General features: G+C 45.8%; 1 protein-coding gene across 2 annotated transcripts in view; it reads right to left on the reverse strand.

Annotated features, from left to right (window-relative positions):
• The window catches only part of RNF181 (ring finger protein 181), a 36,999-nt gene extending 26,324 nt beyond the window's left edge, over positions 1 to 10,675 (reverse strand). The window contains exons 1-2 of one of the 2 annotated variants that reach the window (XM_063931971.1): positions 10,279 to 10,675; positions 5,493 to 5,596 (exon numbers count right to left, since the gene is read on the reverse strand). In XM_063931971.1, coding sequence (XP_063788041.1) covers positions 5,493 to 5,578 — 86 coding nt within the window. In that variant the 5' untranslated portion in view covers positions 5,579 to 5,596; positions 10,279 to 10,675. The remainder of the gene's footprint in view (positions 1 to 5,492; positions 5,597 to 10,278) is intronic. The other variant, XM_063931970.1, reaches the window with a different exon arrangement.
• Positions 10,676 to 22,575: the final 11,900 nt, after the last annotated feature.

Genomic DNA, 22,575 nt, shown 5'->3' on the forward strand with positions numbered 1-22,575 from the left:
TGTCACCAGCACATCTTTTAGCTCATTTAGTATCCTTGGGTGTATCCCATCTGGCCCCATTGATTTATCCACTTTTAGTTTTGAAAGTTCTGTTAGGACCTTCTCCTCTGTAAATGTACTTTCATCTACCTTATTTTTATGAACGTCCTTGCAACTTAACTGTGGCCCCTTCCCTTCTCCTTCTGTAGTAAATACTGAGCAAAAATAATTATTTACGTGATCTGCTATTGCCTTGTCTCCCTCCACCAAATGCTCACTCTCTGTCTTAAGTCTTATTATTCCTCCATTTGATTTCCTCCTTTCACTTATATACTTAAAAAAATTTTGCCCCCTTTATCTACTGACTGGGCCATTTTCTCCTAGCTTCTGCCTTTGCACATCTGATCACTTTCTTAGCATCCTTCGTCTGTCAAGATACACCTCTTTGTCGTTATTATTTTGAGTCTGTTTGTATTTCCTAAAAGCCATCTTTTTTGCTTTCACACTAGTTGCTACTTCTTTTGTGAACCACACTGGCTTCCTTTTCCTGGTGCTTTTCCTAACCCTTTTGATACAAAGGTCTGTTGCCCTTAGTATTGCACTTTTTAGTTTTTCCCACTTCTCCAGCACTCCTTCCAAGTTCTTCCAGTCCGCCAATGAATCACTTAAACATCTCCCCATTTTTGCAAAGTCAGCATTTCTAAAATCCAACACCTTTTGTTTTTGTGTGACAGGAGTTGGATCCTGTCTTTATATTAGACCAGGCCTGGCCAACCTGTGGCTCTCCAGATGTTGTGAAACTACACATCCCAGCATGCCTTGCCACAGTTTTAGCATTCCCTAATAGCAAAACTGTGGCAAAGCATGATGGGACTTGTAGTTTTACAACAGCTGGAGAGCCACAGGTTGGCCAGGCCTGTATTAGACCATACTGCTTGATGATCACTGGATCCCAGGTGCTCACACACATATATGTCTGATATCCTGTCTCCATTTGTAAGAATTAAATCTAATATTGAGTCTTTGCAAGTGGGCTCCCTCACCAATTTCTTGAGAGATGCTCCCTGTAAGGAATTTATAAATTTGCCACTTGTAGCTGAACTTGCAAAAGACCCCTCTCAATTTATATCAGGTAAATTAAAGTCTTCCATAATTATGACTTCTCCCTTTAAAGTCATTTTAGTGATGTCCAACAATAGGTTCCTGTCCAAATCCTGCCCCTGGCCTGGTGGTCTGCAGATCACCCCAATGCGAGTAATGTCCTTCTCCCCGGTTTCTATGGTGACCCAAAGGGCCTCAGTTTTGTCGTCAATATTTTGTATTAAAGTAGCATTTATACTTTTTTTTCACATACATTCCTATCCCTCCTCCTATTCTTCCCGTTCTATCTTTCCTAAATAAATTGTAACCTGATATAGCTATGTCCCAGTCATGATTCCCATTGCACCATGACTCTGTAATTGCCACAATATCCAGGTTATCCCTTGTCATTATCGCAGTTAGCTCTAGAACTTTGTCTCCTAAGCTCCTAGCATTTGCACAAATAGCTTTAAGATTTTTGTCTGTGCATCTGTTAGTAGTAGCCATGTCCACACAGTACAAAATAAATGACAAGTTTAAAGTTGAAATTACCTGTTTGGTGACGTTGCTCAGTGTTTGGTATTTGTTTGTTTTTTACTAATCAGGAATCACACTCTGTCCTTTACACCATGACTACACCTCGCTAAATGAACAGATATAGTACACCTGACCACAAATGGACAAATGATCAAAAGGAGGTAAACACCAGAGAACATGCAATAATATACTATGTTTCACTGAGCAACTTCCCCACACATGCAATGCCAATTACAAGCAAATCATTACATAAAAAATACATACATGAGTTTGCATTAGAGAGAACTGTAGTGAGCAGATTGGGGATGTCTTTTCATAGTTTAAAAAGACAGATAACATTGGTACAGGTGAGAATTCAGATGGTTTTGGTAAGCTATGGATATCAATTTGAGCAGTTGCGGATGAAGTGGAAAGGCCTTGCAGCGTTCCCACCACAGATTTGAGTTAAAAGTGTCCAGGTTACTCAGACTGGAGTAGTTTGAGGTGTAGAGGAATTGGACTCACATTAGTTTGAAAGCTGTCCTTCAGTGGTCCAGATTGTGGGTTGTTTGTTGTCCTTCTGTTTATCTTCGGTTTAACGTCGAAATTATGTTTAAAATTGTAGTTATCCTTTGAATAATGTCCTTCGAAGTAATGGCCACAAGCGTATCGGCCCAAGCCTCCTTAATGCTCTTTAAGTAATGGACCAAGCATGTGAATACGCTGATTACATCCAACTCCAATGAGCCCTCCCCCAGCAATGACTTGTAATAAAACAGCTTAATGAAAACAAGCTAACATACCAACCAACAGATTTAACAGAGTCATGGCCTCATGCCTATACTCGGGAGATAACATTCCAATTTATCAATAGGAACCCATCATGTGTATAAACAAATAATACAAAAGCAGATGCCTTATGCCTATAGCAATGCTATCATTCTTATCACCCAATTTGCTAACTAGTATTTCAGTGCAATCAATAGTGATAATCTGCAGCTCTCATTTTCCAGCAGTCATTTGGGTGAGATGTTCTGCAGGAGGGTGTAGCTGGATTACCTGCTAGACAAGTATTTTATATTGAATACGGTAGAATACAGGTAGCCAATGAGGGACTGACAGAGTGGGTCTGCAAACGATCAACATCTAGCGAGGAATATTAGCCTCTCAGCAGCATTCAGTATGGATTGTAATGGTGATAGTCTCTTCTTAGTAAGACCAGTAAGAAGACAATTGCAATAATCAATGCGGGAGATAATGAGAGCATGGATTAGAGTTATAGCAGAATCAGATATTACAATTTAAAAGAAAATAGAAATTTGGAAGTATTTTCTTTCCACCGCTTATCCCTCTGACACACAATCCAGTCTCCCTGAACGTGAATGCAGGAGATGTCTCGTCATAATGAGTATGCTTAGTGACTAATAACACATTATTGCTTCTAAATGAATGCATGGCGACATTGGAACTGAAGGAGCAATGTCTAACCCATATATCACCATGAATGTCAAAACATCACTGATGCAGCACAGAATAAATGTATGCCCCAATGACTAATACTTTTATCATGATATTTTGTATAGAGTGATATCGGTCTGCTTCCTAAACTAGCACTGACTTTCTGACTGAAATAAATCTCACTGATTCCTATTTGTAAGGTATTGCACAGCCGCATCAATAGGGTTCACTACGGCTGGCCGGCGGTCGGGCTCCCGGCGACCAGCATACCGGCGCCGGGAGCCCGACCGCCGGCTTACCGACAGTGTGGCGAGCGCAAATGAGCCCCTTGCGGGCTCGCTGCGCTCGCCACGCTACGAGCACGGTGGCGCGCTACGCGCGCCACACTATTTTATTCTCCCTCTATGGGGGTCGTGGACCCCCACGAGGGAAAATAAGTGTCGGTATGCCGGCTGTCGGGCTCCCGGCGCCGGTATACAGAAGACCACCCCATCAATACAGTACAAAGAAAACTGCAAATGCAGCAGGAGTTGTCTGTAGGAGATAGAAGCCTGACAGAATCTGCAAGATCCGAGTGCTGCGTTCAAGGACACCACATCGGATCACCATCACGATCATCGGTCGCGACTCACAATGGTAGCAGAACTCGGTCAGTCTACATAAGCCAAAGCTTGCTCTAACTGGCCGACGGATCTGGTCAGCTGGCTCCAGGAAGTCTGCGTCTGACAATGCAGACCCTGGACCCAGCACATCTGCCACACTTACAGAACGGAGGTGGCACACCCTCGTTTTGTGAAACATTCCCGATCACCACTCCACCCACTAACCACCACAGCATGCTACGGCTGACGGGACTGGGAACGATATCGCAGGACCCATTCTGCACATGTGCAGACCCCCAAACATTGGATTTTTATGTAAACCATCGAGTTTTAGTACAAATCTGAATCAGGCCCTCTAGTATTTAGTATAAAATAACTTTTACATAAATTAATTGAGCACAGTCAAAAAAATCTGTGATAAGTTCAGGAACTGACCAAAATATTTAAAATTAAATTGGTCGGGTTCCCAACGTATCTTTTGACTCATACAATAAGATAACTGGGACAACCCCATTAATATGTGCATTATGTAATGTATCTAAAGGAGATGTTCATATGTTGAAGATTCATAAGCTTTCCTATCCAATTATATCTCCACTGTACAGTCCACATATATCCTCACATATTTTCTTTCTTCACTCTCCCTTCCTCCTGACCCTGGTTCATCATTGCTATGATGTGATACCATGAAGCCCACCGAGAACCTTTGCAATCTGGTGGACAACTATGCAACAGAATAGCATCTATCCTTGTGTATCAATGCCTATTTCCCCATAGATTGTAAGCTCAGGGCTTTTCTATCTCCATTACCCCTTTCCCATCGCCAATGCCAGATCCCACCTGGGAATTGGAAATGGGTCCTTCCCGGGTGGGATCTGGCATTAGACCCTAATGGCAGGCTTCCCGACCTGGCAATTTGCCGGGTCGGTTGCCATAGCGGTGGGGGGCAGAGCTGGCGGTGCTGGGAGATGAGCTCATCTCCGCACCGCCTCTCCCTATGTAGTGAACGGGTCCCAGGTGACCCGTTCACGCTGCCACTGACCCGGTATTCTATCCGGGAATAACACTGCTTTACCGGGTGAGGCGACCCGGGAATTCGACCATGGCCTTTTCACACCGCACACCAACCCGTGCCGACCCAGCAATATGCTGGATCGATACTGGGTTATTTGTGCGGTATAAAAGGGGTATATGACTGTTTGTTATTACCCAGTTTTGTTTTATCATTGTGTCCAACTGTAATGGGCCCTACACATATGGCGATGTGCCGCCGAGGTGCCCGACGGCGGGGGGGCAGTGACGGGCTCCATAGACGTGCAAGCAAATATGGACGAGATCGTCCATATTGGCCTGCATGCACAGCCGACGGGGGACCAGCGATGAACGAGCGCAGGGCCGCGCATCGTTCATCGCTGGAGCCTCCACACTGAAAGATATGAACGAGTTCTCGTTCATTTATGAACGAGATCGTTCATATCTTTCAAAAAATCGGCATGTGTGTAGGGCCTATAAAGCGCAACGGAACTTGTTGAACTATATAAGAAACTGTTAATAAATAAATAAATGCAGGACCCTGGCACCTAAATAAACAAGGCATGGAAAATATTTAAAAGATGTCTACTTTAACAAGAACAATACTAATTCCTGAATGATAAGTCATACATACACCGTGCCCCGGTCTGAGAGGATGTGGCCTAATCCGGAAAGTATGGCACCATTTGTCCCCCACAGCAGCTTGCCCAGGCTCCAGCTGGGCACCTCCAGGAGGCCCAGGCCTGGCTAATTAGTACTTGAAGCCCCTATACATACAGTAAAGCAGATACTGTCCTAACAAATGTATGTCAATGAGTCACTAACCTTGCAAGCTCCAGCAAGGCATTTTGGCGATACTGTTCCTCCGCAACTGTGGGCTCACAGTTATGTTCATCGAAGTACGAGGCCATGACCGACACTTAGGACACCTAGAATGAAACAAATGGTTACTGATTAAAAAAAAAAAAAAAAACAATTATATTATTTATATATATATATATATATATATATATATATATATATATATATATATATACACACACACATACACACATTCTCTTTTTCTTGAGGCTATATTTAAGTTAGTAATAGGACTCAGTCATATATTATCAGCATACTAATGTAGTCTATGATAGGAAAAGTTTTTGTGAATGAGCTAAACATGTTTTTATGTTTTGCAATGTTCTTATTCTTTTGTTTAGATGTCACTTTGTGTATTGGTGTTTTAATTACTCTCCAGACCCCATGGATCTCCTGATCCCGCTGGTTAACGGGACGTCCACAGATCCAGGTATACTGTCCTGTGTCACACACATACGATCGCTGCAGGCAGAACAGGAGAACCAGCGTTTCCGTAAACGACCGCTGGTCTCCATGGTAACGCGCTGTGATTGGAGGCGGTGGAAATAGGACGGTGTACCCGGAAAGCGGAGTGACGTGGCCGGATGCGGGAGGGAGTCAGTGGTGGCATGGTGAGAGGTAAAGGTATTTAACTGCACTTTATTGATTAGTACTTTGTGATGGTTGTAATGCTTGACAAAGGCTATTAAAGCCGAAACGTCGCTGATGCAAGCTTGGTTGTGAGCTGTATTTATTCCATGTAAGAGACCGCAGAGTGCCATATCTGGAACGGAATATGAATATGAATATATATATATATATATATATATATATATATATATATATATATATATATATATATATATCAACATGCAATAACGAGGCGGCACTCGGAGTCTTCAAAACAGTAGCAAACTTTGTATTAGTGCATATCAACGTTTCGGGGTCTCCCCCTTCGTCAGGATCCTGACGAAGGGGGAAACGTTGATATGCACTAATACAAAGTTTGCTACTGTTTTGAAGACTCCGAGTGCCGCCTCGTTATTGCATGTTGGTATCCATGTGGACTCAGTCAACGGAGGAGGGCACCTGAGCAAGACAGTCCCGCATTAGGGACATATCCAAGTGCCGGAGTCCTTTCTGTTGTTATATATATATATATATATATATATATATATATATATATATATATATATATATATATATATATATATATATATATATATTATATATATATATATTACACACACATTCTCTTTTTCTTGAGGCTATACAACCAATATGTATAGTTAGAATGTAACAGTGCTAACCTTTTTTATGTGTAATTTAAATAAAGTGGTATTACAAATTAGAAATTGTGCAAGTTCTTTCATTTTAACGCTGCTCCTTTCAAGATCCTGTTCCAACAAGTGTTGTCCAAATGTGAATCCAATTGGTCTTTATTAATTACATTAGTACCACTGGGTATATATGAATATATAATTAAGGTGTCCTTTTTTTCAGATAGTTACAATTAATTTTAATTTACACAGCTTAGATAATTAACCCCCCCCCCACCCCACCCCCGACAATATTTAAAAAAAAAATTGTCAAGTAACCGTAACACCAGATTAATGTTACAATGAGAGCGATTATTCCTATAAATCTATACAAAAACTTGTATAGTACTTGCTTATAAGTCAGACACCCTAATTCAGTGGTTCTCAAACTGGGTGCTGTGGCACCCTGGAGTCAGTGCAGTTTCTTGCGGCGGGCGAGCCGTGAAACCGCCGCGGCCCTTCTTGAGCACTTTGCATCCCCCCTCCTCTTGAGTGCCAAGCTCGGGGGGCGGAGTTTTGCTTGCGGAATGACGCGGGTGCATTGTGACGTCACTCGGGAGGAGGGAGAAGGGGGAGCCAAGCCGCCCGGCGCTGCGCAGACGAGGGAGAGGCGGCTGAAGAGCAAGAAGAGCTGCTTCAAATGTAAGCCAGCCTCTCTCTCTCCACCCCCACCCCCCTGCCACCTGCCGGAATGTGTAAAATGGGGACACTTGCCTGCCATCATGTGTAAAATGGGGACACTTGCCTGCCGTATTGTGTAAAGTGGAAGACACTTGCCTGCCATCATGTGGAAAATGGGGACACTTGCCTGCCGTAATGTGTAAAATGGGGACACGTGCCTGCCATATTGTGTAAAATGGGGACACGTGCCTGCCATATTGTGTAAAATGGGGACACGTGCCTGCCATATTGTGTAAAATGGGGACACGTGCCTGCCATATTGTGTAAAATGGGGACACGTGCCTGCCATATTGTGTAAAATGGGGACACGTGCCTGCCATAATGTGGAAAATAGGGACACGTGCCTGCCGTAATGTGTAAAATGGGGACACGTGCCTGCCGTAATGTGTAAAATGGGGACACGTGCCTGCCGTAATGTGTAAAATGGGGACTCTTGCCTGCCATATTGTGTATAATGGGGACTCTTGCCTGCCATATTGTGTATAATGGGGACTCTTGCCTGCCGTAATGTGTAAAATGGGGACTCTTGCCTGCCATAATTTGTAAAATGGGGACTCTTGCCTGCCGTAATGTGTAAAATGGGGACACGTGCCTGCCGTAATGTGTAAAATGGGGACTCTTGCCTGCCGTAATGTGGAAAATGGGGATTTAATGTATCAAGGGCATTGCGGTGTATGGCATAATATATATTTTTTATTTTTTTCCTGTGCTCGCCGTGATCTCTCGGTGCAAGGTCAAAAACTGGGGTGTAAGGTAGTTTTTTCAGACGAGGCCACTCCCATTTTACAGAGGACACGCCCATTTTATCGAGGCCACGTACCCTTTGTCGGGAGCGCGCATACCTTTTACTTTTTATATCTATGGGGGGTCGCATTTTTTTGTTATGTCAAAGGGGGGGTGGGGGGATACGCATTTTAAAATCTCGCACTGGAAGCCAAATTGGTTAGAAACAGCCCTGCCTGGGGTGCCTCGGGACACTTGCAGGGGTGCCTCAGGTTGGTGGTCCAGGTCCAATTCAAGCTATTTATTGTCAATGTAATAAGCAAAACTAGTGCTGGTGGCTGCCAATGATAACCACTGGCCCAGCTGCTTTTGATCGCAGGTTTTCAGGATTTAAATGCTAATTAACTCTCCCTAAAATCTCGGGATGATTTCTATAACAGTATTTAATATCTGGTTTTATTATTACTAATACTTTATTTTACATAATCTTGGTTTACAATATTATTAAACTCTCAAGATTACTTTTGATATAAGACTTTCCGCTCAATTAATTCTGCTTAAGTATTTTAATAAGCTTCTATTAAGACTGATGATTTTTATTCCTGGGATATCAAAATTAAAAACTATTAAATAGATTTCATTTTTCCATTTCAGCATTATTAAGCCTTTACTTTGTTATATGGTGTTAATGGTGATAAGGTTTTTGCAACACATTAATAATAATAGTTATTTTATAATGTCACCATTAATATCATAATTTCTTACATGCTTCATTATACTGCTAAATTTGTTTGAAACCCCCATCTTTATATTTCCTCTGTCGCAATAAAAACTTAATCTCATTTCACACATTACTATTTGTCACTGATCAATTTATACGGCCAACTTTTAACTACTGCGGTTATGTAGGCCAGCCTTTATTAGGTCACGTTTTATCTGCAAAAATGGGGTTACTCAATTTTTTGGGCTACAAATAAGCACAGTAGAATGGCGGAAGCCATACACCTGATGAAGGTGTTAGGACAAAACGCGTAGGGTATCTACCTAGAATCTTTCTATTGTACAGTCCAAGACACAAGCCACACCTTAACCTGCTCTGCCTATAAATTGGAAATACCTGTGCAAGAGTACAAGGCTCACAAGCTGTGCTCCAACGTTCCTGGTTTTAAATACCTCTTGTCTGTGTCCTGTCTACAGTGTATTTGTCTACTGTTTTGGCTTCGTACCTGTCCCTTTGCGTCCAACCCGGCTTGACATTCCTTTATGTCAATACACCTACCCTATCTGCAATCGGTCTGTGCAACAGGCCCAGCCTGTGGACCACTCTTTGTACTTTTCACCAGCAGACTGCACCTGGGAGCACAGCTGAGTGCCGCAACCTGGGGGCCTTCCAGCAGCGAAGCCCAGATACCTAGACTCTGCACCACCGCCACTTCCAGTGTAAATCCAGACTGGCTTTATGAATCAAGTAACCCAGTGAGAAGGTGTGACATGCCAGAGGAGCGCTGTTCAGGATTTTATGCATGTGTGATATTGTAACCATTTATAATAGAAGATCATATCGCTGTGCCATGGGGCGGCCGCTGTCATTCCTAGCAATCTCAGTGGGAATAGCCAGGCTACCCTGGAAGCATGCGGGATCACTGACACATGTTTTGTACATTACTGTGTGCACTATATACCAGCAGCTTCCCAATGCACCAATAGCTCATACAGACATACACTGACTCATTCTCTAGCATGGAAGTTTATATACAATGGGAGCTGCTAATTCAATATAGGAGTGTTCCACACATCCAGTCTGGTACTAGGATAGATAGATAGATAGATAGATAGATAGATAGATAGATAGATAGATAGATAGATAGATAGATAAGATAGATAGATAAGATAGATAGATAAGATAGATAGATAAGATAGATAGATAAGATAGATAGATAAGATAGATAAGATAGATAGATAAGATAGATAGATAAGATAGATAGATAGATAGATAGATAGATAGATAGATAGATAGATAGATAGATAGATAGATAGATAGATGTTACCTGCTCTCCCGGTATAGGGGACACACAGAGCAGCGCAGACTGAGCAGAGCAGATGCAGGAAGTCTCGGCACCTCCAGGTGACACAGCTCTCCGGGCAGCAAAGGTTACGGCTCCCTATCTCAGCCAATCACAGTGTTGGGATTTGTCCCGTGCACCAATCAGACTGCAGAGAAGGAGGGATCATCTACTGGAAGCCGCATTTGTCTCAACCATTAGAAGATGCACTTCAGTCATGTGATCGGACTGGGCGTGGCAGCACTGTTCCATGTGACTGTACGGTCGCATCTCGGTAGTGTTTAGGTTAGAGATGGGCAACTCAGCTCTTTTCCGTGAGCGGCTCTGAACGGTTCAGCTCACGGAACAGAGCCGGTGCAGTGAGCTGCGGTTCTTCACTGAGTCAGTGTACTATATAATGATATACGTCACTGACTCAGTGAAGAACCGCAGCTCACTGTGAGCCGGCTCTGTTACACTTCCTGCCGGGAGCGCGAGCGAGTCCGTTCTTCTTATGAGTCATCACATGATGAATACATTGATCGACACACGAGGCTGAAGTTAGCTTCTTATTCGGCCAGCTTCTTATTCACTTCTTATTCAAGCTCCAGCTTCTTATTCACTTCTTATTCGAGCTCCAGCTTCTTATTCAGATCATTCAGTTTTGCAAGGGTTAATGTGTCTTGGGCAACACATTTGACGCCTGAAATTCACAGAGTAGGGTCCCTTTCATATGACCCACCTGTATTTTGGCTTGCCCAACGCTGGTTTGGGCATGAAATACGCTGGCAAAGTGGGCACATACACTATAATTCACCATTTTGAATAAGTAGCTGTAGTTTTGCAAGGGTTAACGAGTATCGGGCAACAATTTTGACACCTGAAATCAATAGAGTCAGGTCACTTGCATATGACCCACATGGATATTGCCTTGCCCAACACTGGTTTGGCCATGAAATACGCTGCCCAAGTGGCCACATACACAGTATTATGAATTACTAATTTGAATAAGTAGCTGTAGTTGTGCAAGGGTTAACGAGTCTCGGGCAACAATTTTGACACCTGAAATCAACTGAGTCGGGTCACTTGCATATGACCCACATGGATTTTGCCTTGCCCAACACTGGTTTGGGCATGAAATACGTTGCCCAAGTGGGCACCTTAACACTATCATTTTCTATTATGAATAAGTAGCTGTAGTTTTGCAAGGGTTAACGAGTCTCGGGCAACAATTTTGACACCAGAAATCAATAGAGTCGGGTCCCTTGCATATGACCCACATGGATTTTGCCTTGCCCAACACTGGTTTGGGCATGAAATACGCTGCCCAAGTGGGCACCTTAACACTCTCATTTTCTATTATGAATAAGTAGCTGTAGTTTTGCAAGGGTTAACGAGTCTCGGGCAACAATTTTGACACCAGAAATCAATAGAGTCCGGTCACTTGCATATGACCCACATGGATTTTGCCTTGCCCAACGCTGGTTTTGCCATGAAATACGCTGCCCAAGTGGGCACATTCACAGTATTATGAATTACTAATTTGAATAAGTAGCTGTAGTTGTGCAAGGGTTAACGAGTCTCGGGCAAGAATTTTGACACCTGAAATCAACTGAGTCGTGTCACTTGCATATGACCCACATGGATTTTGCCTTGCCCAACACTGGTTTGGGCATGAAATACGTTGCCCAAGTGGGCACCTCAACACATCATATTCTATTATGAATAAGTAGCTGTAGTTTTGCAAGGGTTAACGAGTCTCGGGCAACAATTTTGACACCAGAAATCAATAGAGTCGGGTCACTTGCATATGACCCACATGGATTTTGCCTTGCCCAACACTGGTTTGGCCATGAAATACGCTGCCCAAGTGGGCACCTTAACACTATCATTCTCTATCGTCCTAGTGGATGCTGGGGTTCCTGAAAGGACCATGGGGAATAGCGGCTCCGCAGGAGACAGGGCACAAAAAGTAAAGCTTTAGGATCAGGTGGTGTGCACTGGCTCCTCCCCCTATGACCCTCCTCCAAGCCTCAGTTAGATTTTTGTGCCCGGCCGAGAAGGGTGCAATCTAGGTGGCTCTCCTAAAGAGCTGCTTAGAAAAGTTTAGCTTAGGTTTTTTATTTTACAGTGAGTCCTGCTGGCAACAGGATCACTGCAACGAGGGACTTAGGGGAGAAGAAGTGAACTCACCTGCGTGCAGGATGGATTGGCTTCTTTGGCTACTGGACATTAGCTCCAGAGGGACGATCACAGGTACAGCCTGGATGGTCACCGGAGCCTCGCCGCCGGCCCCCTTGCAGATGCTGAAAAGAGAAGAAGGTCCAGAATCGGCGGCAGAAGACTCCTCAGTCTTCTTAAGGTAGCGCACAGCACTGCAGCTGTGCGCCATTGCTCTCAGCACACTTCACACGGTAGTCACTGAGGGTGCAGGGCGCTGGGAGGGGGGCGCCCTGGGAGGCAATGTAAACCTATTTTTTGGCAAAAAATACCTCACATATAGCCTTCGGGGGCTATATGGAGATATTTAACCCCTGCCAGAATCCGTTGAAGAGCGGGAGACGAGCCCGCCGAAAAAGGGGCGGGGCCTATCTCCTCAGCACACAGCGCCATTTTCCCTCACAGAAAGGCTGGAGGGAAGGCTCCCAGGCTCTCCCCTGCATTGCACTACAGAAACAGGGTTAAAACAGAGAGGGGGGGCACTAATTTGGCGTTAGAAATATATAAAAAGATGCTATAAGGGAAAACACTTATATAAGGTTGTCCCTATATAATTATAGCGTTTTTTGGTGTGTGCTGGCAAACTCTCCCTCTGTCTCTCCAAAGGGCTAGTGGGTCCTGTCCTCTATCAGAGCATTCCCTGTGTGTGTGCTGTGTGTCGGTACGTGTGTGTCGACATGTATGAGGACGATGTTGGTGAGGAGGCGGAGCAATTGCCTGTAATGGTGATGTCACTCTCTAGGGAGTCGACACCGGAATGGATGGCTTATTTAGGGAATTACGTGATAATGTCAACACGCTGCAAGGTCGGTTGACGACATGAGACGGCCGACAAACAATTAGTACCGGTCCAGACGTCTCAAAAACACCGTCAGGGGTTTTAAAACGCCCGTTTACCTTAGTCGGTCGACACAGACACAGACACGGACACTGAATCCAGTGTCGACGGTGAATAAACAAACGTATTCCTTATTAGGGCCACACGTTAAGGGCAATGAAGAAGGTGTTACATATTTCTGATACTACAAGTACCACAAAAGAGGGTATTATGTGGGATGTGAAAAAACTACCTGTAGTTTTTCCTGAATCAGATAAATTAAATGAAGTGTGTGATGATGCGTGGGTTCCCCCCGATAGAAAATTATTGGCGGTATACCCTTTCCCGCCCAGAAGTTAGGGCGCGTTGGGAAACACCCCTTAGGGTGGATAAGGCGCTCACACGCTTATCAAAACAAGTGGCGGTACCGTCTATAGATAGGGCCGTCCTCAAGGAGCCAGCTGACAGGAGGCTGGAAAATATCATATAAAAGTATATACACACATACTGGTGTTATACTGCGACCAGCGATCGCCTCAGCCTGGATGTGCAGAGCTGGGGTGGCTTGGTCGGATTCCCTGACTAAAAATATTGATACCCTTGACAGGGACAGTATTTTATTGACTATAGAGCATTTAAAGGATGCATTTCTATATATGCGAGATGCACAGAATGCGAGATGCACAGAGGGATATTTGCACTCTGGCATCAAGAGTAAGTGCGATGTCCATATCTGCCAGAAGATGTTTATGGACACGACAGTGGTCAGGTGATGCAGATTCCAAACGGCACAAAGGTGTATTGCCGTATAAAGGAAGAGGAGTTATTTGGGGTCGGTCCATCGGACCTGGTGGCCACGGCAACTGCTGGAAAATCCACCGTTTTTACCCTAAGTCACATCTCTGCAGAAAAAGACACCGTCTTTTCAGCCTCAGTCCTTTCGTCCCTATAAGAGTCATATTTGCCCAGGGATAGAGGAAAGGGAAGAAGACTGCAGCAGGCAGCCCATTCCCAGGAACAGAAGCCTTCCACCGCTTCTGCCAAGCTCTCAGCATGACGCTGGGACCGTACAGGACCCCTGGATCCTACAAGTAGTATCCCAAGGGTACAGATTGGAATGTCGAAACGTTTCCCCCTCGCAGGCTCCTGAAGTCTGCTTTACCAAGGTATCCCTCCAACAAGGAGGCAGTATGGGAAAAATTTCACAAGCTGTATTCCCAGCAGGTGATAATCAAATTACCCCTCCTACAACAAGGAAAGGGGTATTATTCCACACTATATTGTGGTACTGAAGCCAGAAGGCTAGGTGAGACCTATTCTAAATCTAAAAAAATTTGAACACTTACAAAGGTTCCAATCAAGATGGAGTCACTCAGAGCAGTGATAACGAACCAGGAAGAAGGGGACTATATAGTGTCCCGGGACATCAGGGATGCTTACCTCCATGTCCCAAATTTGCCCTTCTCACTAAGGGTACCTCAGGTTCGTGGTATAGAACTGTCACTGTCAGTTTCAGACGCTGCCGTTTGGATTGTCCACGGCACCCCGGGTCTTTACCAAGGTAATGGCCGAAATGATGATTCTTCTTCGAAGAAAAGGCGTCTTAATTACCCCTTACTTGGACGATCTCCTGATAAGGGCAAAGTCCAGGGAACAGTTGGAGGTCGGAGTAGCACTATCTCGGATACTGCTACAACAGCACGGATGGATTCTAAATATTCCAAAATCGCAGCTGATCCTGACGACACGTCTGCTGTGCCTAGGGATGATTCTGGACACAGTCCAGAAAAAGGTGTTTCTTCCGGAAGAGAAAGCCAGGGAGTTATCCGAGCTAGTCAAGAACCTCCTAAAACCAGGAAAAGTGTCAGTGCATCATTGCACAAGGGTCCTGGTAAAAATGGTGGCTTCCTACGAAGCAATTCCATTCGGCAGATTTCACGCAAGAACTTTTCAGTGGGATCTGCTGGACAAATGGTCCGGATCGCATCTTCAGATGCATCAGCGGATAACCCTATATCCAAGGACAATGGTGTCTCTCCTGTGGTGGTTACAGAGTGCTCATCTTCTAGAGGGCCGCAGATTCGGCATTCAGGATTGGATGCTGGTGACCACGGAGGCCAGCCCGAGAGGCTGGGGAGCAGTCACACAAGGAAAAAATTTCCAGGGAGTGTGATCAAGTCTGGAGACTTTTCTCCACATAAATATACTGGAGCTAAGGGTAAATTTATAATGCTCTAAGCTTAGCAAGACCTCTGCTTCAAGGTCAGCCGGTATTGATCCAGTGGGAAAAACATCACGGCAGTCGCCCACGTAAACAGACAGGGCGGCACAAGAAGCAGGAGGGCAATGGCAAAAACTGCAAGGACTTTTCGCTGGGCGGAAAATCATGTGATAGCACTGTCAGCAGTGTTTCATTCCGGGAGTGGAAACTGGGAAGCAGACTTCCTCAGCAGGCACGACCTCCACCCGGGAGAGTGGAAACTTCATCGGGAAGTTTTTCCACATGATTGTGAACCGTTGGGAAATACCAAAGGTGGACATGATGGCGTCCCGTCTGAACAAAAAACGGGACAGGTATTGCGCCAGGTCAAGAGACCCTCAGGCAATAGCTGTGGACGTTCTGGTAACACCGTGGGTGTACCAGTCGGTGTATGTATTCCCTCCTCTGCTTCTCATACCTAAGGTACTGAGAATTATAAGACGTAGAGGAGTAAGAACTATACTCATGGCTCCGGATTGGCCAAGAAGGACTTGGTACCCGGAACTTCAAGAGATGCTCACAGAGGACTTATGGCCTCTGCCGCTAAGAAGGGACTTGCTTCAGCAAGTACCATGTCTGTTCCAAGACTTACCGCAGCTGCGTTTGACGGCATGGCGGTGGAACGCCGGATCCTAAGGGAAAAAGGCATTCCGGAAGAGGTCATTCCTACCCTGGTCAAAGCCAGGAAGGAGGTGACCGCACAACATTATCACCACATGTGGCGAAAATATGTTGCGTGGTGTGAGGCCAGGAAGGCCCCACGAAGAAATTTCAACTCGGTCGATTCCTGCATTTCCTGCAAACAGGAGTGTCTATGGGCCTCAAATTGGGGCCCATTAAGGTTCAAATTTCGGCCCTGTCGATTTTCTTCCAGAAAGAATTGGCTTCAGTTCCTGAAGTCCAGAAGTTTGTCAAGGGAGTATTGCATATACAACCCCCTTTTGTGCCTCCAGTGGCACTGTGGGATCTCAACGTAGTTCTGGGATTCCTCAAATCACATTGGTTTAAAACCAGTCAAATCTGTGGATTTGAAGCATCTCACATGAAAAGTGACCATGCTCTTGGCCCTGGCCTGGGCCAGGCGAGTGTCAAATTGGTGGGTTTTTTTCTCAAAAAAGCCCATATCTGTTTGTCCATTCGGACAGGGCAGAGCTGCGGACTCGTCCCCAGTTCTCTCCCTAAGTGTTTCACCTGAACCAGCTTATTGTGGTGCCTTGCGCCTACTAGGGACTTGGAGGACTCCAAGTTGCTGGATGTTGTCAGGGCCCTGAAAGTATAGGTTCCAGGACGGCTGGAGTCAGGAAAACTGACTTGCTGTTATCCTGTATGCACCCAACAAACTGGGTGCTCTTGCTTCTAAGCAGACTATTGCTAGTTGGATGTGTAATACAATTCAGCTTGCACATTCTGTGGCAGGCCTGCCACAGCCAAAATATGTAAATGCCCATTCCACAAGGAAGGTGGGCTCATCTTGGGCGGCTGCCCGAGGGGTCTCGGCTTTACAACTTTGCAGAGCGGCTATTTAGTCAGGGGCAAACACGTTTGTAAAATCCTACAAATTTGATACCCTGGCTAAGGAGGACCTGGAGTTCTCTCATTCGGTGCTGCAGAGTCATCCGCACTCTCCCGCCCGTTTGGGAGCTTTGGTATAATCCCCATGGTCCTTTCAGGAACCCCAGCATCCACTAGGACGATAGAGAAAATAAGAATTTACTTACCGATAATTCTATTTCTCGGAGTCCGTAGTGGATGCTGGGCGCCCATCCCAAGTGCGGATTATCTGCATTACTTGTACATAGTTACAAAAATCGGGTTATTATTGTTGTGAGCCATCTTTTCAGAGGCTCCGCTGTTATCATACTGTTAACTGGGTTCAGATCACAGGTTGTACAGTGTGATTGGTGTGGCTGGTATGAGTCTTACCCGGGATTCAAAATCCTTCCTTATTGTGTACGCTCGTCCGGGCACAGTATCCTAACTGAGGCTTGGAGGAGGGTCATAGGGGGAGGAGCCAGTGCACACCACCTGATCCTAAAGCTTTACTTTTTGTGCCCTGTCTCCTGCGGAGCCGCTATTCCCCATGGTCCTTTCAGGAACCCCAGCATCCACTACGGACTCCGAGAAATAGAATTATCGGTAAGTAAATTCTTATTTTTTCTATTATGAATAAGTAGCTGTAGTTTTGCGAGGGTTAACGAGTCTCGGGCAACAATTTTGACACCAGAAATCAATAGAGTCCGGTCACTTGCATATGACCCACATGGATTTTGCCTTGCCCAACGCTGGTTTTGCCATGAAATACGCTACCCAAGTGGGCACATTCACAGTATTATAAATTACTAATTTGAATAAGTAGCTGTAGTTTTGCAAGGGTTAACGAGTCTCGGGCAAGAATTTTGACACCAGAAATCAATAGAGTCGGGTCACTTGCATATGACCCACATGGATTTTGCCTTGCCCAACACTGGTTTGGCCATGAAATACGCTGCCCAAGTGGGCACCTTAACACTATCATTCTCTATCGTCCTAGTGGATGCTGGGGTTCCTGAAAGGACCATGGGGAATAGCGGCTCCGCAGGAGACAGGGCACAAAAAGTAAAGCTTTAGGATCAGGTGGTGTGCACTGGCTCCTCCCCCTATGACCCTCCTCCAAGCCTCAGTTAGATTTTTGTGCCCGGCCGAGAAGGGTGCAATCTAGGTGGCTCTCCTAAAGAGCTGCTTAGAAAAGTTTAGCTTAGGTTTTTTATTTTACAGTGAGTCCTGCTGGCAACAGGATCACTGCAACGAGGGACTTAGGGGAGAAGAAGTGAACTCACCTGCGTGCAGGATGGATTGGCTTCTTTGGCTACTGGACATTAGCTCCAGAGGGACGATCACAGGTACAGCCTGGATGGTCACCGGAGCCTCGCCGCCGGCCCCCTTGCAGATGCTGAAAAGAGAAGAAGGTCCAGAATCGGCGGCAGAAGACTCCTCAGTCTTCTTAAGGTAGCGCACAGCACTGCAGCTGTGCGCCATTGCTCTCAGCACACTTCACACGGTAGTCACTGAGGGTGCAGGGCGCTGGGAGGGGGGCGCCCTGGGAGGCAATGTAAACCTATTTTTTGGCAAAAAATACCTCACATATAGCCTCCGGGGGCTATATGGAGATATTTAACCCCTGCCAGAATCCGTTGAAGAGCGGGAGACGAGCCCGCCGAAAAAGGGGCGGGGCCTATCTCCTCAGCACACAGCGCCATTTTCCCTCACAGAAAGGCTGGAGGGAAGGCTCCCAGGCTCTCCCCTGCATTGCACTACAGAAACAGGGTTAAAACAGAGAGGGGGGGCACTAATTTGGCGTTAGAAATATATAAAAAGATGCTATAAGGGAAAACACTTATATAAGGTTGTCCCTATATAATTATAGCGTTTTTTGGTGTGTGCTGGCAAACTCTCCCTCTGTCTCTCCAAAGGGCTAGTGGGTCCTGTCCTCTATCAGAGCATTCCCTGTGTGTGTGCTGTGTGTCGGTACGTGTGTGTCGACATGTATGAGGACAATGTTGGTGAGGAGGCGGAGCAATTGCCTGTAATGGTGATGTCACTCTCTAGGGAGTCGACACCGGAATGGATGGCTTATTTAGGGAATTACGTGATAATGTCAACACGCTGCAAGGTCGGTTGACGACATGAGACGGCCGACAAACAATTAGTACCGGTCCAGACGTCTCAAAAACACCGTCAGGGGTTTTAAAACGCCCGTTTACCTTAGTCGGTCGACACAGACACAGACACGGACACTGAATCCAGTGTCGACGGTGAATAAACAAACGTATTCCTTATTAGGGCCACACGTTAAGGGCAATGAAGAAGGTGTTACATATTTCTGATACTACAAGTACCACAAAAGAGGGTATTATGTGGGATGTGAAAAAACTACCTGTAGTTTTTCCTGAATCAGATAAATTAAATGAAGTGTGTGATGATGCGTGGGTTCCCCCCGATAGTAAATTATTGGCGGTATACCCTTTCCCGCCAGAAGTTAGGGCGCGTTGGGAAACACCCCTTAGGGTGGATAAGGCGCTCACACGCTTATCAAAACAAGTGGCGGTACCGTCTATAGATAGGGCCGTCCTCAAGGAGCCAGCTGACAGGAGGCTGGAAAATATCATATAAAAGTATATACACACATACTGGTGTTATACTGCGACCAGCGATCGCCTCAGCCTGGATGTGCAGAGCTGGGGTGGCTTGGTCGGATTCCCTGACTAAAAATATTGATACCCTTGACAGGGACAGTATTTTATTGACTATAGAGCATTTAAAGGATGCATTTCTATATATGCGAGATGCACAGAATGCGAGATGCACAGAGGGATATTTGCACTCTGGCATCAAGAGTAAGTGCGATGTCCATATCTGCCAGAAGATGTTTATGGACACGACAGTGGTCAGGTGATGCAGATTCCAAACGGCACAAAGGTGTATTGCCGTATAAAGGAAGAGGAGTTATTTGGGGTCGGTCCATCGGACCTGGTGGCCACGGCAACTGCTGGAAAATCCACCGTTTTTACCCTAAGTCACATCTCTGCAGAAAAAGACACCGTCTTTTCAGCCTCAGTCCTTTCGTCCCTATAAGAGTCATATTTGCCCAGGGATAGAGGAAAGGGAAGAAGACTGCAGCAGGCAGCCCATTCCCAGGAACAGAAGCCTTCCACCGCTTCTGCCAAGCTCTCAGCATGACGCTGGGACCGTACAGGACCCCTGGATCCTACAAGTAGTATCCCAGGGGTACAGATTGGAATGTCGAAACGTTTCCCCCTCGCAGGCTCCTGAAGTCTGCTTTACCAAGGTATCCCTCCAACAAGGAGGCAGTATGGGAAAAATTTCACAAGCTGTATTCCCAGCAGGTGATAATCAAATTACCCCTCCTACAACAAGGAAAGGGGTATTATTCCACACTATATTGTGGTACTGAAGCCAGAAGGCTAGGTGAGACCTATTCTAAATCTAAAAAAATTTGAACACTTACAAAGGTTCAAATCAAGATGGAGTCACTCAGAGCAGTGATAACGAACCAGGAAGAAGGGGACTATATAGTGTCCCGGGACATCAGGGATGCTTACCTCCATGTCCCAAATTTGCCCTTCTCACTAAGGGTACCTCAGGTTCGTGGTATAGAACTGTCACTGTCAGTTTCAGACGCTGCCGTTTGGATTGTCCACGGCACCCCGGGTCTTTACCAAGGTAATGGCCGAAATGATGATTCTTCTTCGAAGAAAAGGCGTCTTAATTACCCCTTACTTGGACGATCTCCTGATAAGGGCAAAGTCCAGGGAACAGTTGGAGGTCGGAGTAGCACTATCTCGGATACTGCTACAACAGCACGGATGGATTCTAAATATTCCAAAATCGCAGCTGATCCTGACGACACGTCTGCTGTGCCTAGGGATGATTCTGGACACAGTCCAGAAAAAGGTGTTTCTTCCGGAAGAGAAAGCCAGGGAGTTATCCGAGCTAGTCAAGAACCTCCTAAAACCAGGAAAAGTGTCAGTGCATCATTGCACAAGGGTCCTGGTAAAAATGGTGGCTTCCTACGAAGCAATTCCATTCGGCAGATTTCACGCAAGAACTTTTCAGTGGGATCTGCTGGACAAATGGTCCGGATCGCATCTTCAGATGCATCAGCGGATAACCCTATATCCAAGGACAATGGTGTCTCTCCTGTGGTGGTTACAGAGTGCTCATCTTCTAGAGGGCCGCAGATTCGGCATTCAGGATTGGATGCTGGTGACCACGGAGGCCAGCCCGAGAGGCTGGGGAGCAGTCACACAAGGAAAAAATTTCCAGGGAGTGTGATCAAGTCTGGAGACTTTTCTCCACATAAATATACTGGAGCTAAGGGTAAATTTATAATGCTCTAAGCTTAGCAAGACCTCTGCTTCAAGGTCAGCCGGTATTGATCCAGTGGGAAAAACATCACGGCAGTCGCCCACGTAAACAGACAGGGCGGCACAAGAAGCAGGAGGGCAATGGCAAAAACTGCAAGGACTTTTCGCTGGGCGGAAAATCATGTGATAGCACTGTCAGCAGTGTTTCATTCCGGGAGTGGAAACTGGGAAGCAGACTTCCTCAGCAGGCACGACCTCCACCCGGGAGAGTGGAAACTTCATCGGGAAGTTTTTCCACATGATTGTGAACCGTTGGGAAATACCAAAGGTGGACATGATGGCGTCCCGTCTGAACAAAAAACGGGACAGGTATTGCGCCAGGTCAAGAGACCCTCAGGCAATAGCTGTGGACGTTCTGGTAACACCGTGGGTGTACCAGTCGGTGTATGTATTCCCTCCTCTGCTTCTCATACCTAAGGTACTGAGAATTATAAGACGTAGAGGAGTAAGAACTATACTCATGGCTCCGGATTGGCCAAGAAGGACTTGGTACCCGGAACTTCAAGAGATGCTCACAGAGGACTTATGGCCTCTGCCGCTAAGAAGGGACTTGCTTCAGCAAGTACCATGTCTGTTCCAAGACTTACCGCAGCTGCGTTTGACGGCATGGCGGTGGAACGCCGGATCCTAAGGGAAAAAGGCATTCCGGAAGAGGTCATTCCTACCCTGGTCAAAGCCAGGAAGGAGGTGACCGCACAACATTATCACCACATGTGGCGAAAATATGTTGCGTGGTGTGAGGCCAGGAAGGCCCCACGAAGAAATTTCAACTCGGTCGATTCCTGCATTTCCTGCAAACAGGAGTGTCTATGGGCCTCAAATTGGGGCCCATTAAGGTTCAAATTTCGGCCCTGTCGATTTTCTTCCAGAAAGAATTGGCTTCAGTTCCTGAAGTCCAGAAGTTTGTCAAGGGAGTATTGCATATACAACCCCCTTTTGTGCCTCCAGTGGCACTGTGGGATCTCAACGTAGTTCTGGGATTCCTCAAATCACATTGGTTTAAAACCAGTCAAATCTGTGGATTTGAAGCATCTCACATGAAAAGTGACCATGCTCTTGGCCCTGGCCTGGGCCAGGCGAGT

Source organism: Pseudophryne corroboree, chromosome 6, assembly GCF_028390025.1.
Source record: "Pseudophryne corroboree isolate aPseCor3 chromosome 6, aPseCor3.hap2, whole genome shotgun sequence".
NCBI classification, from domain to species: Eukaryota; Metazoa; Chordata; class Amphibia; order Anura; family Myobatrachidae; genus Pseudophryne; species Pseudophryne corroboree.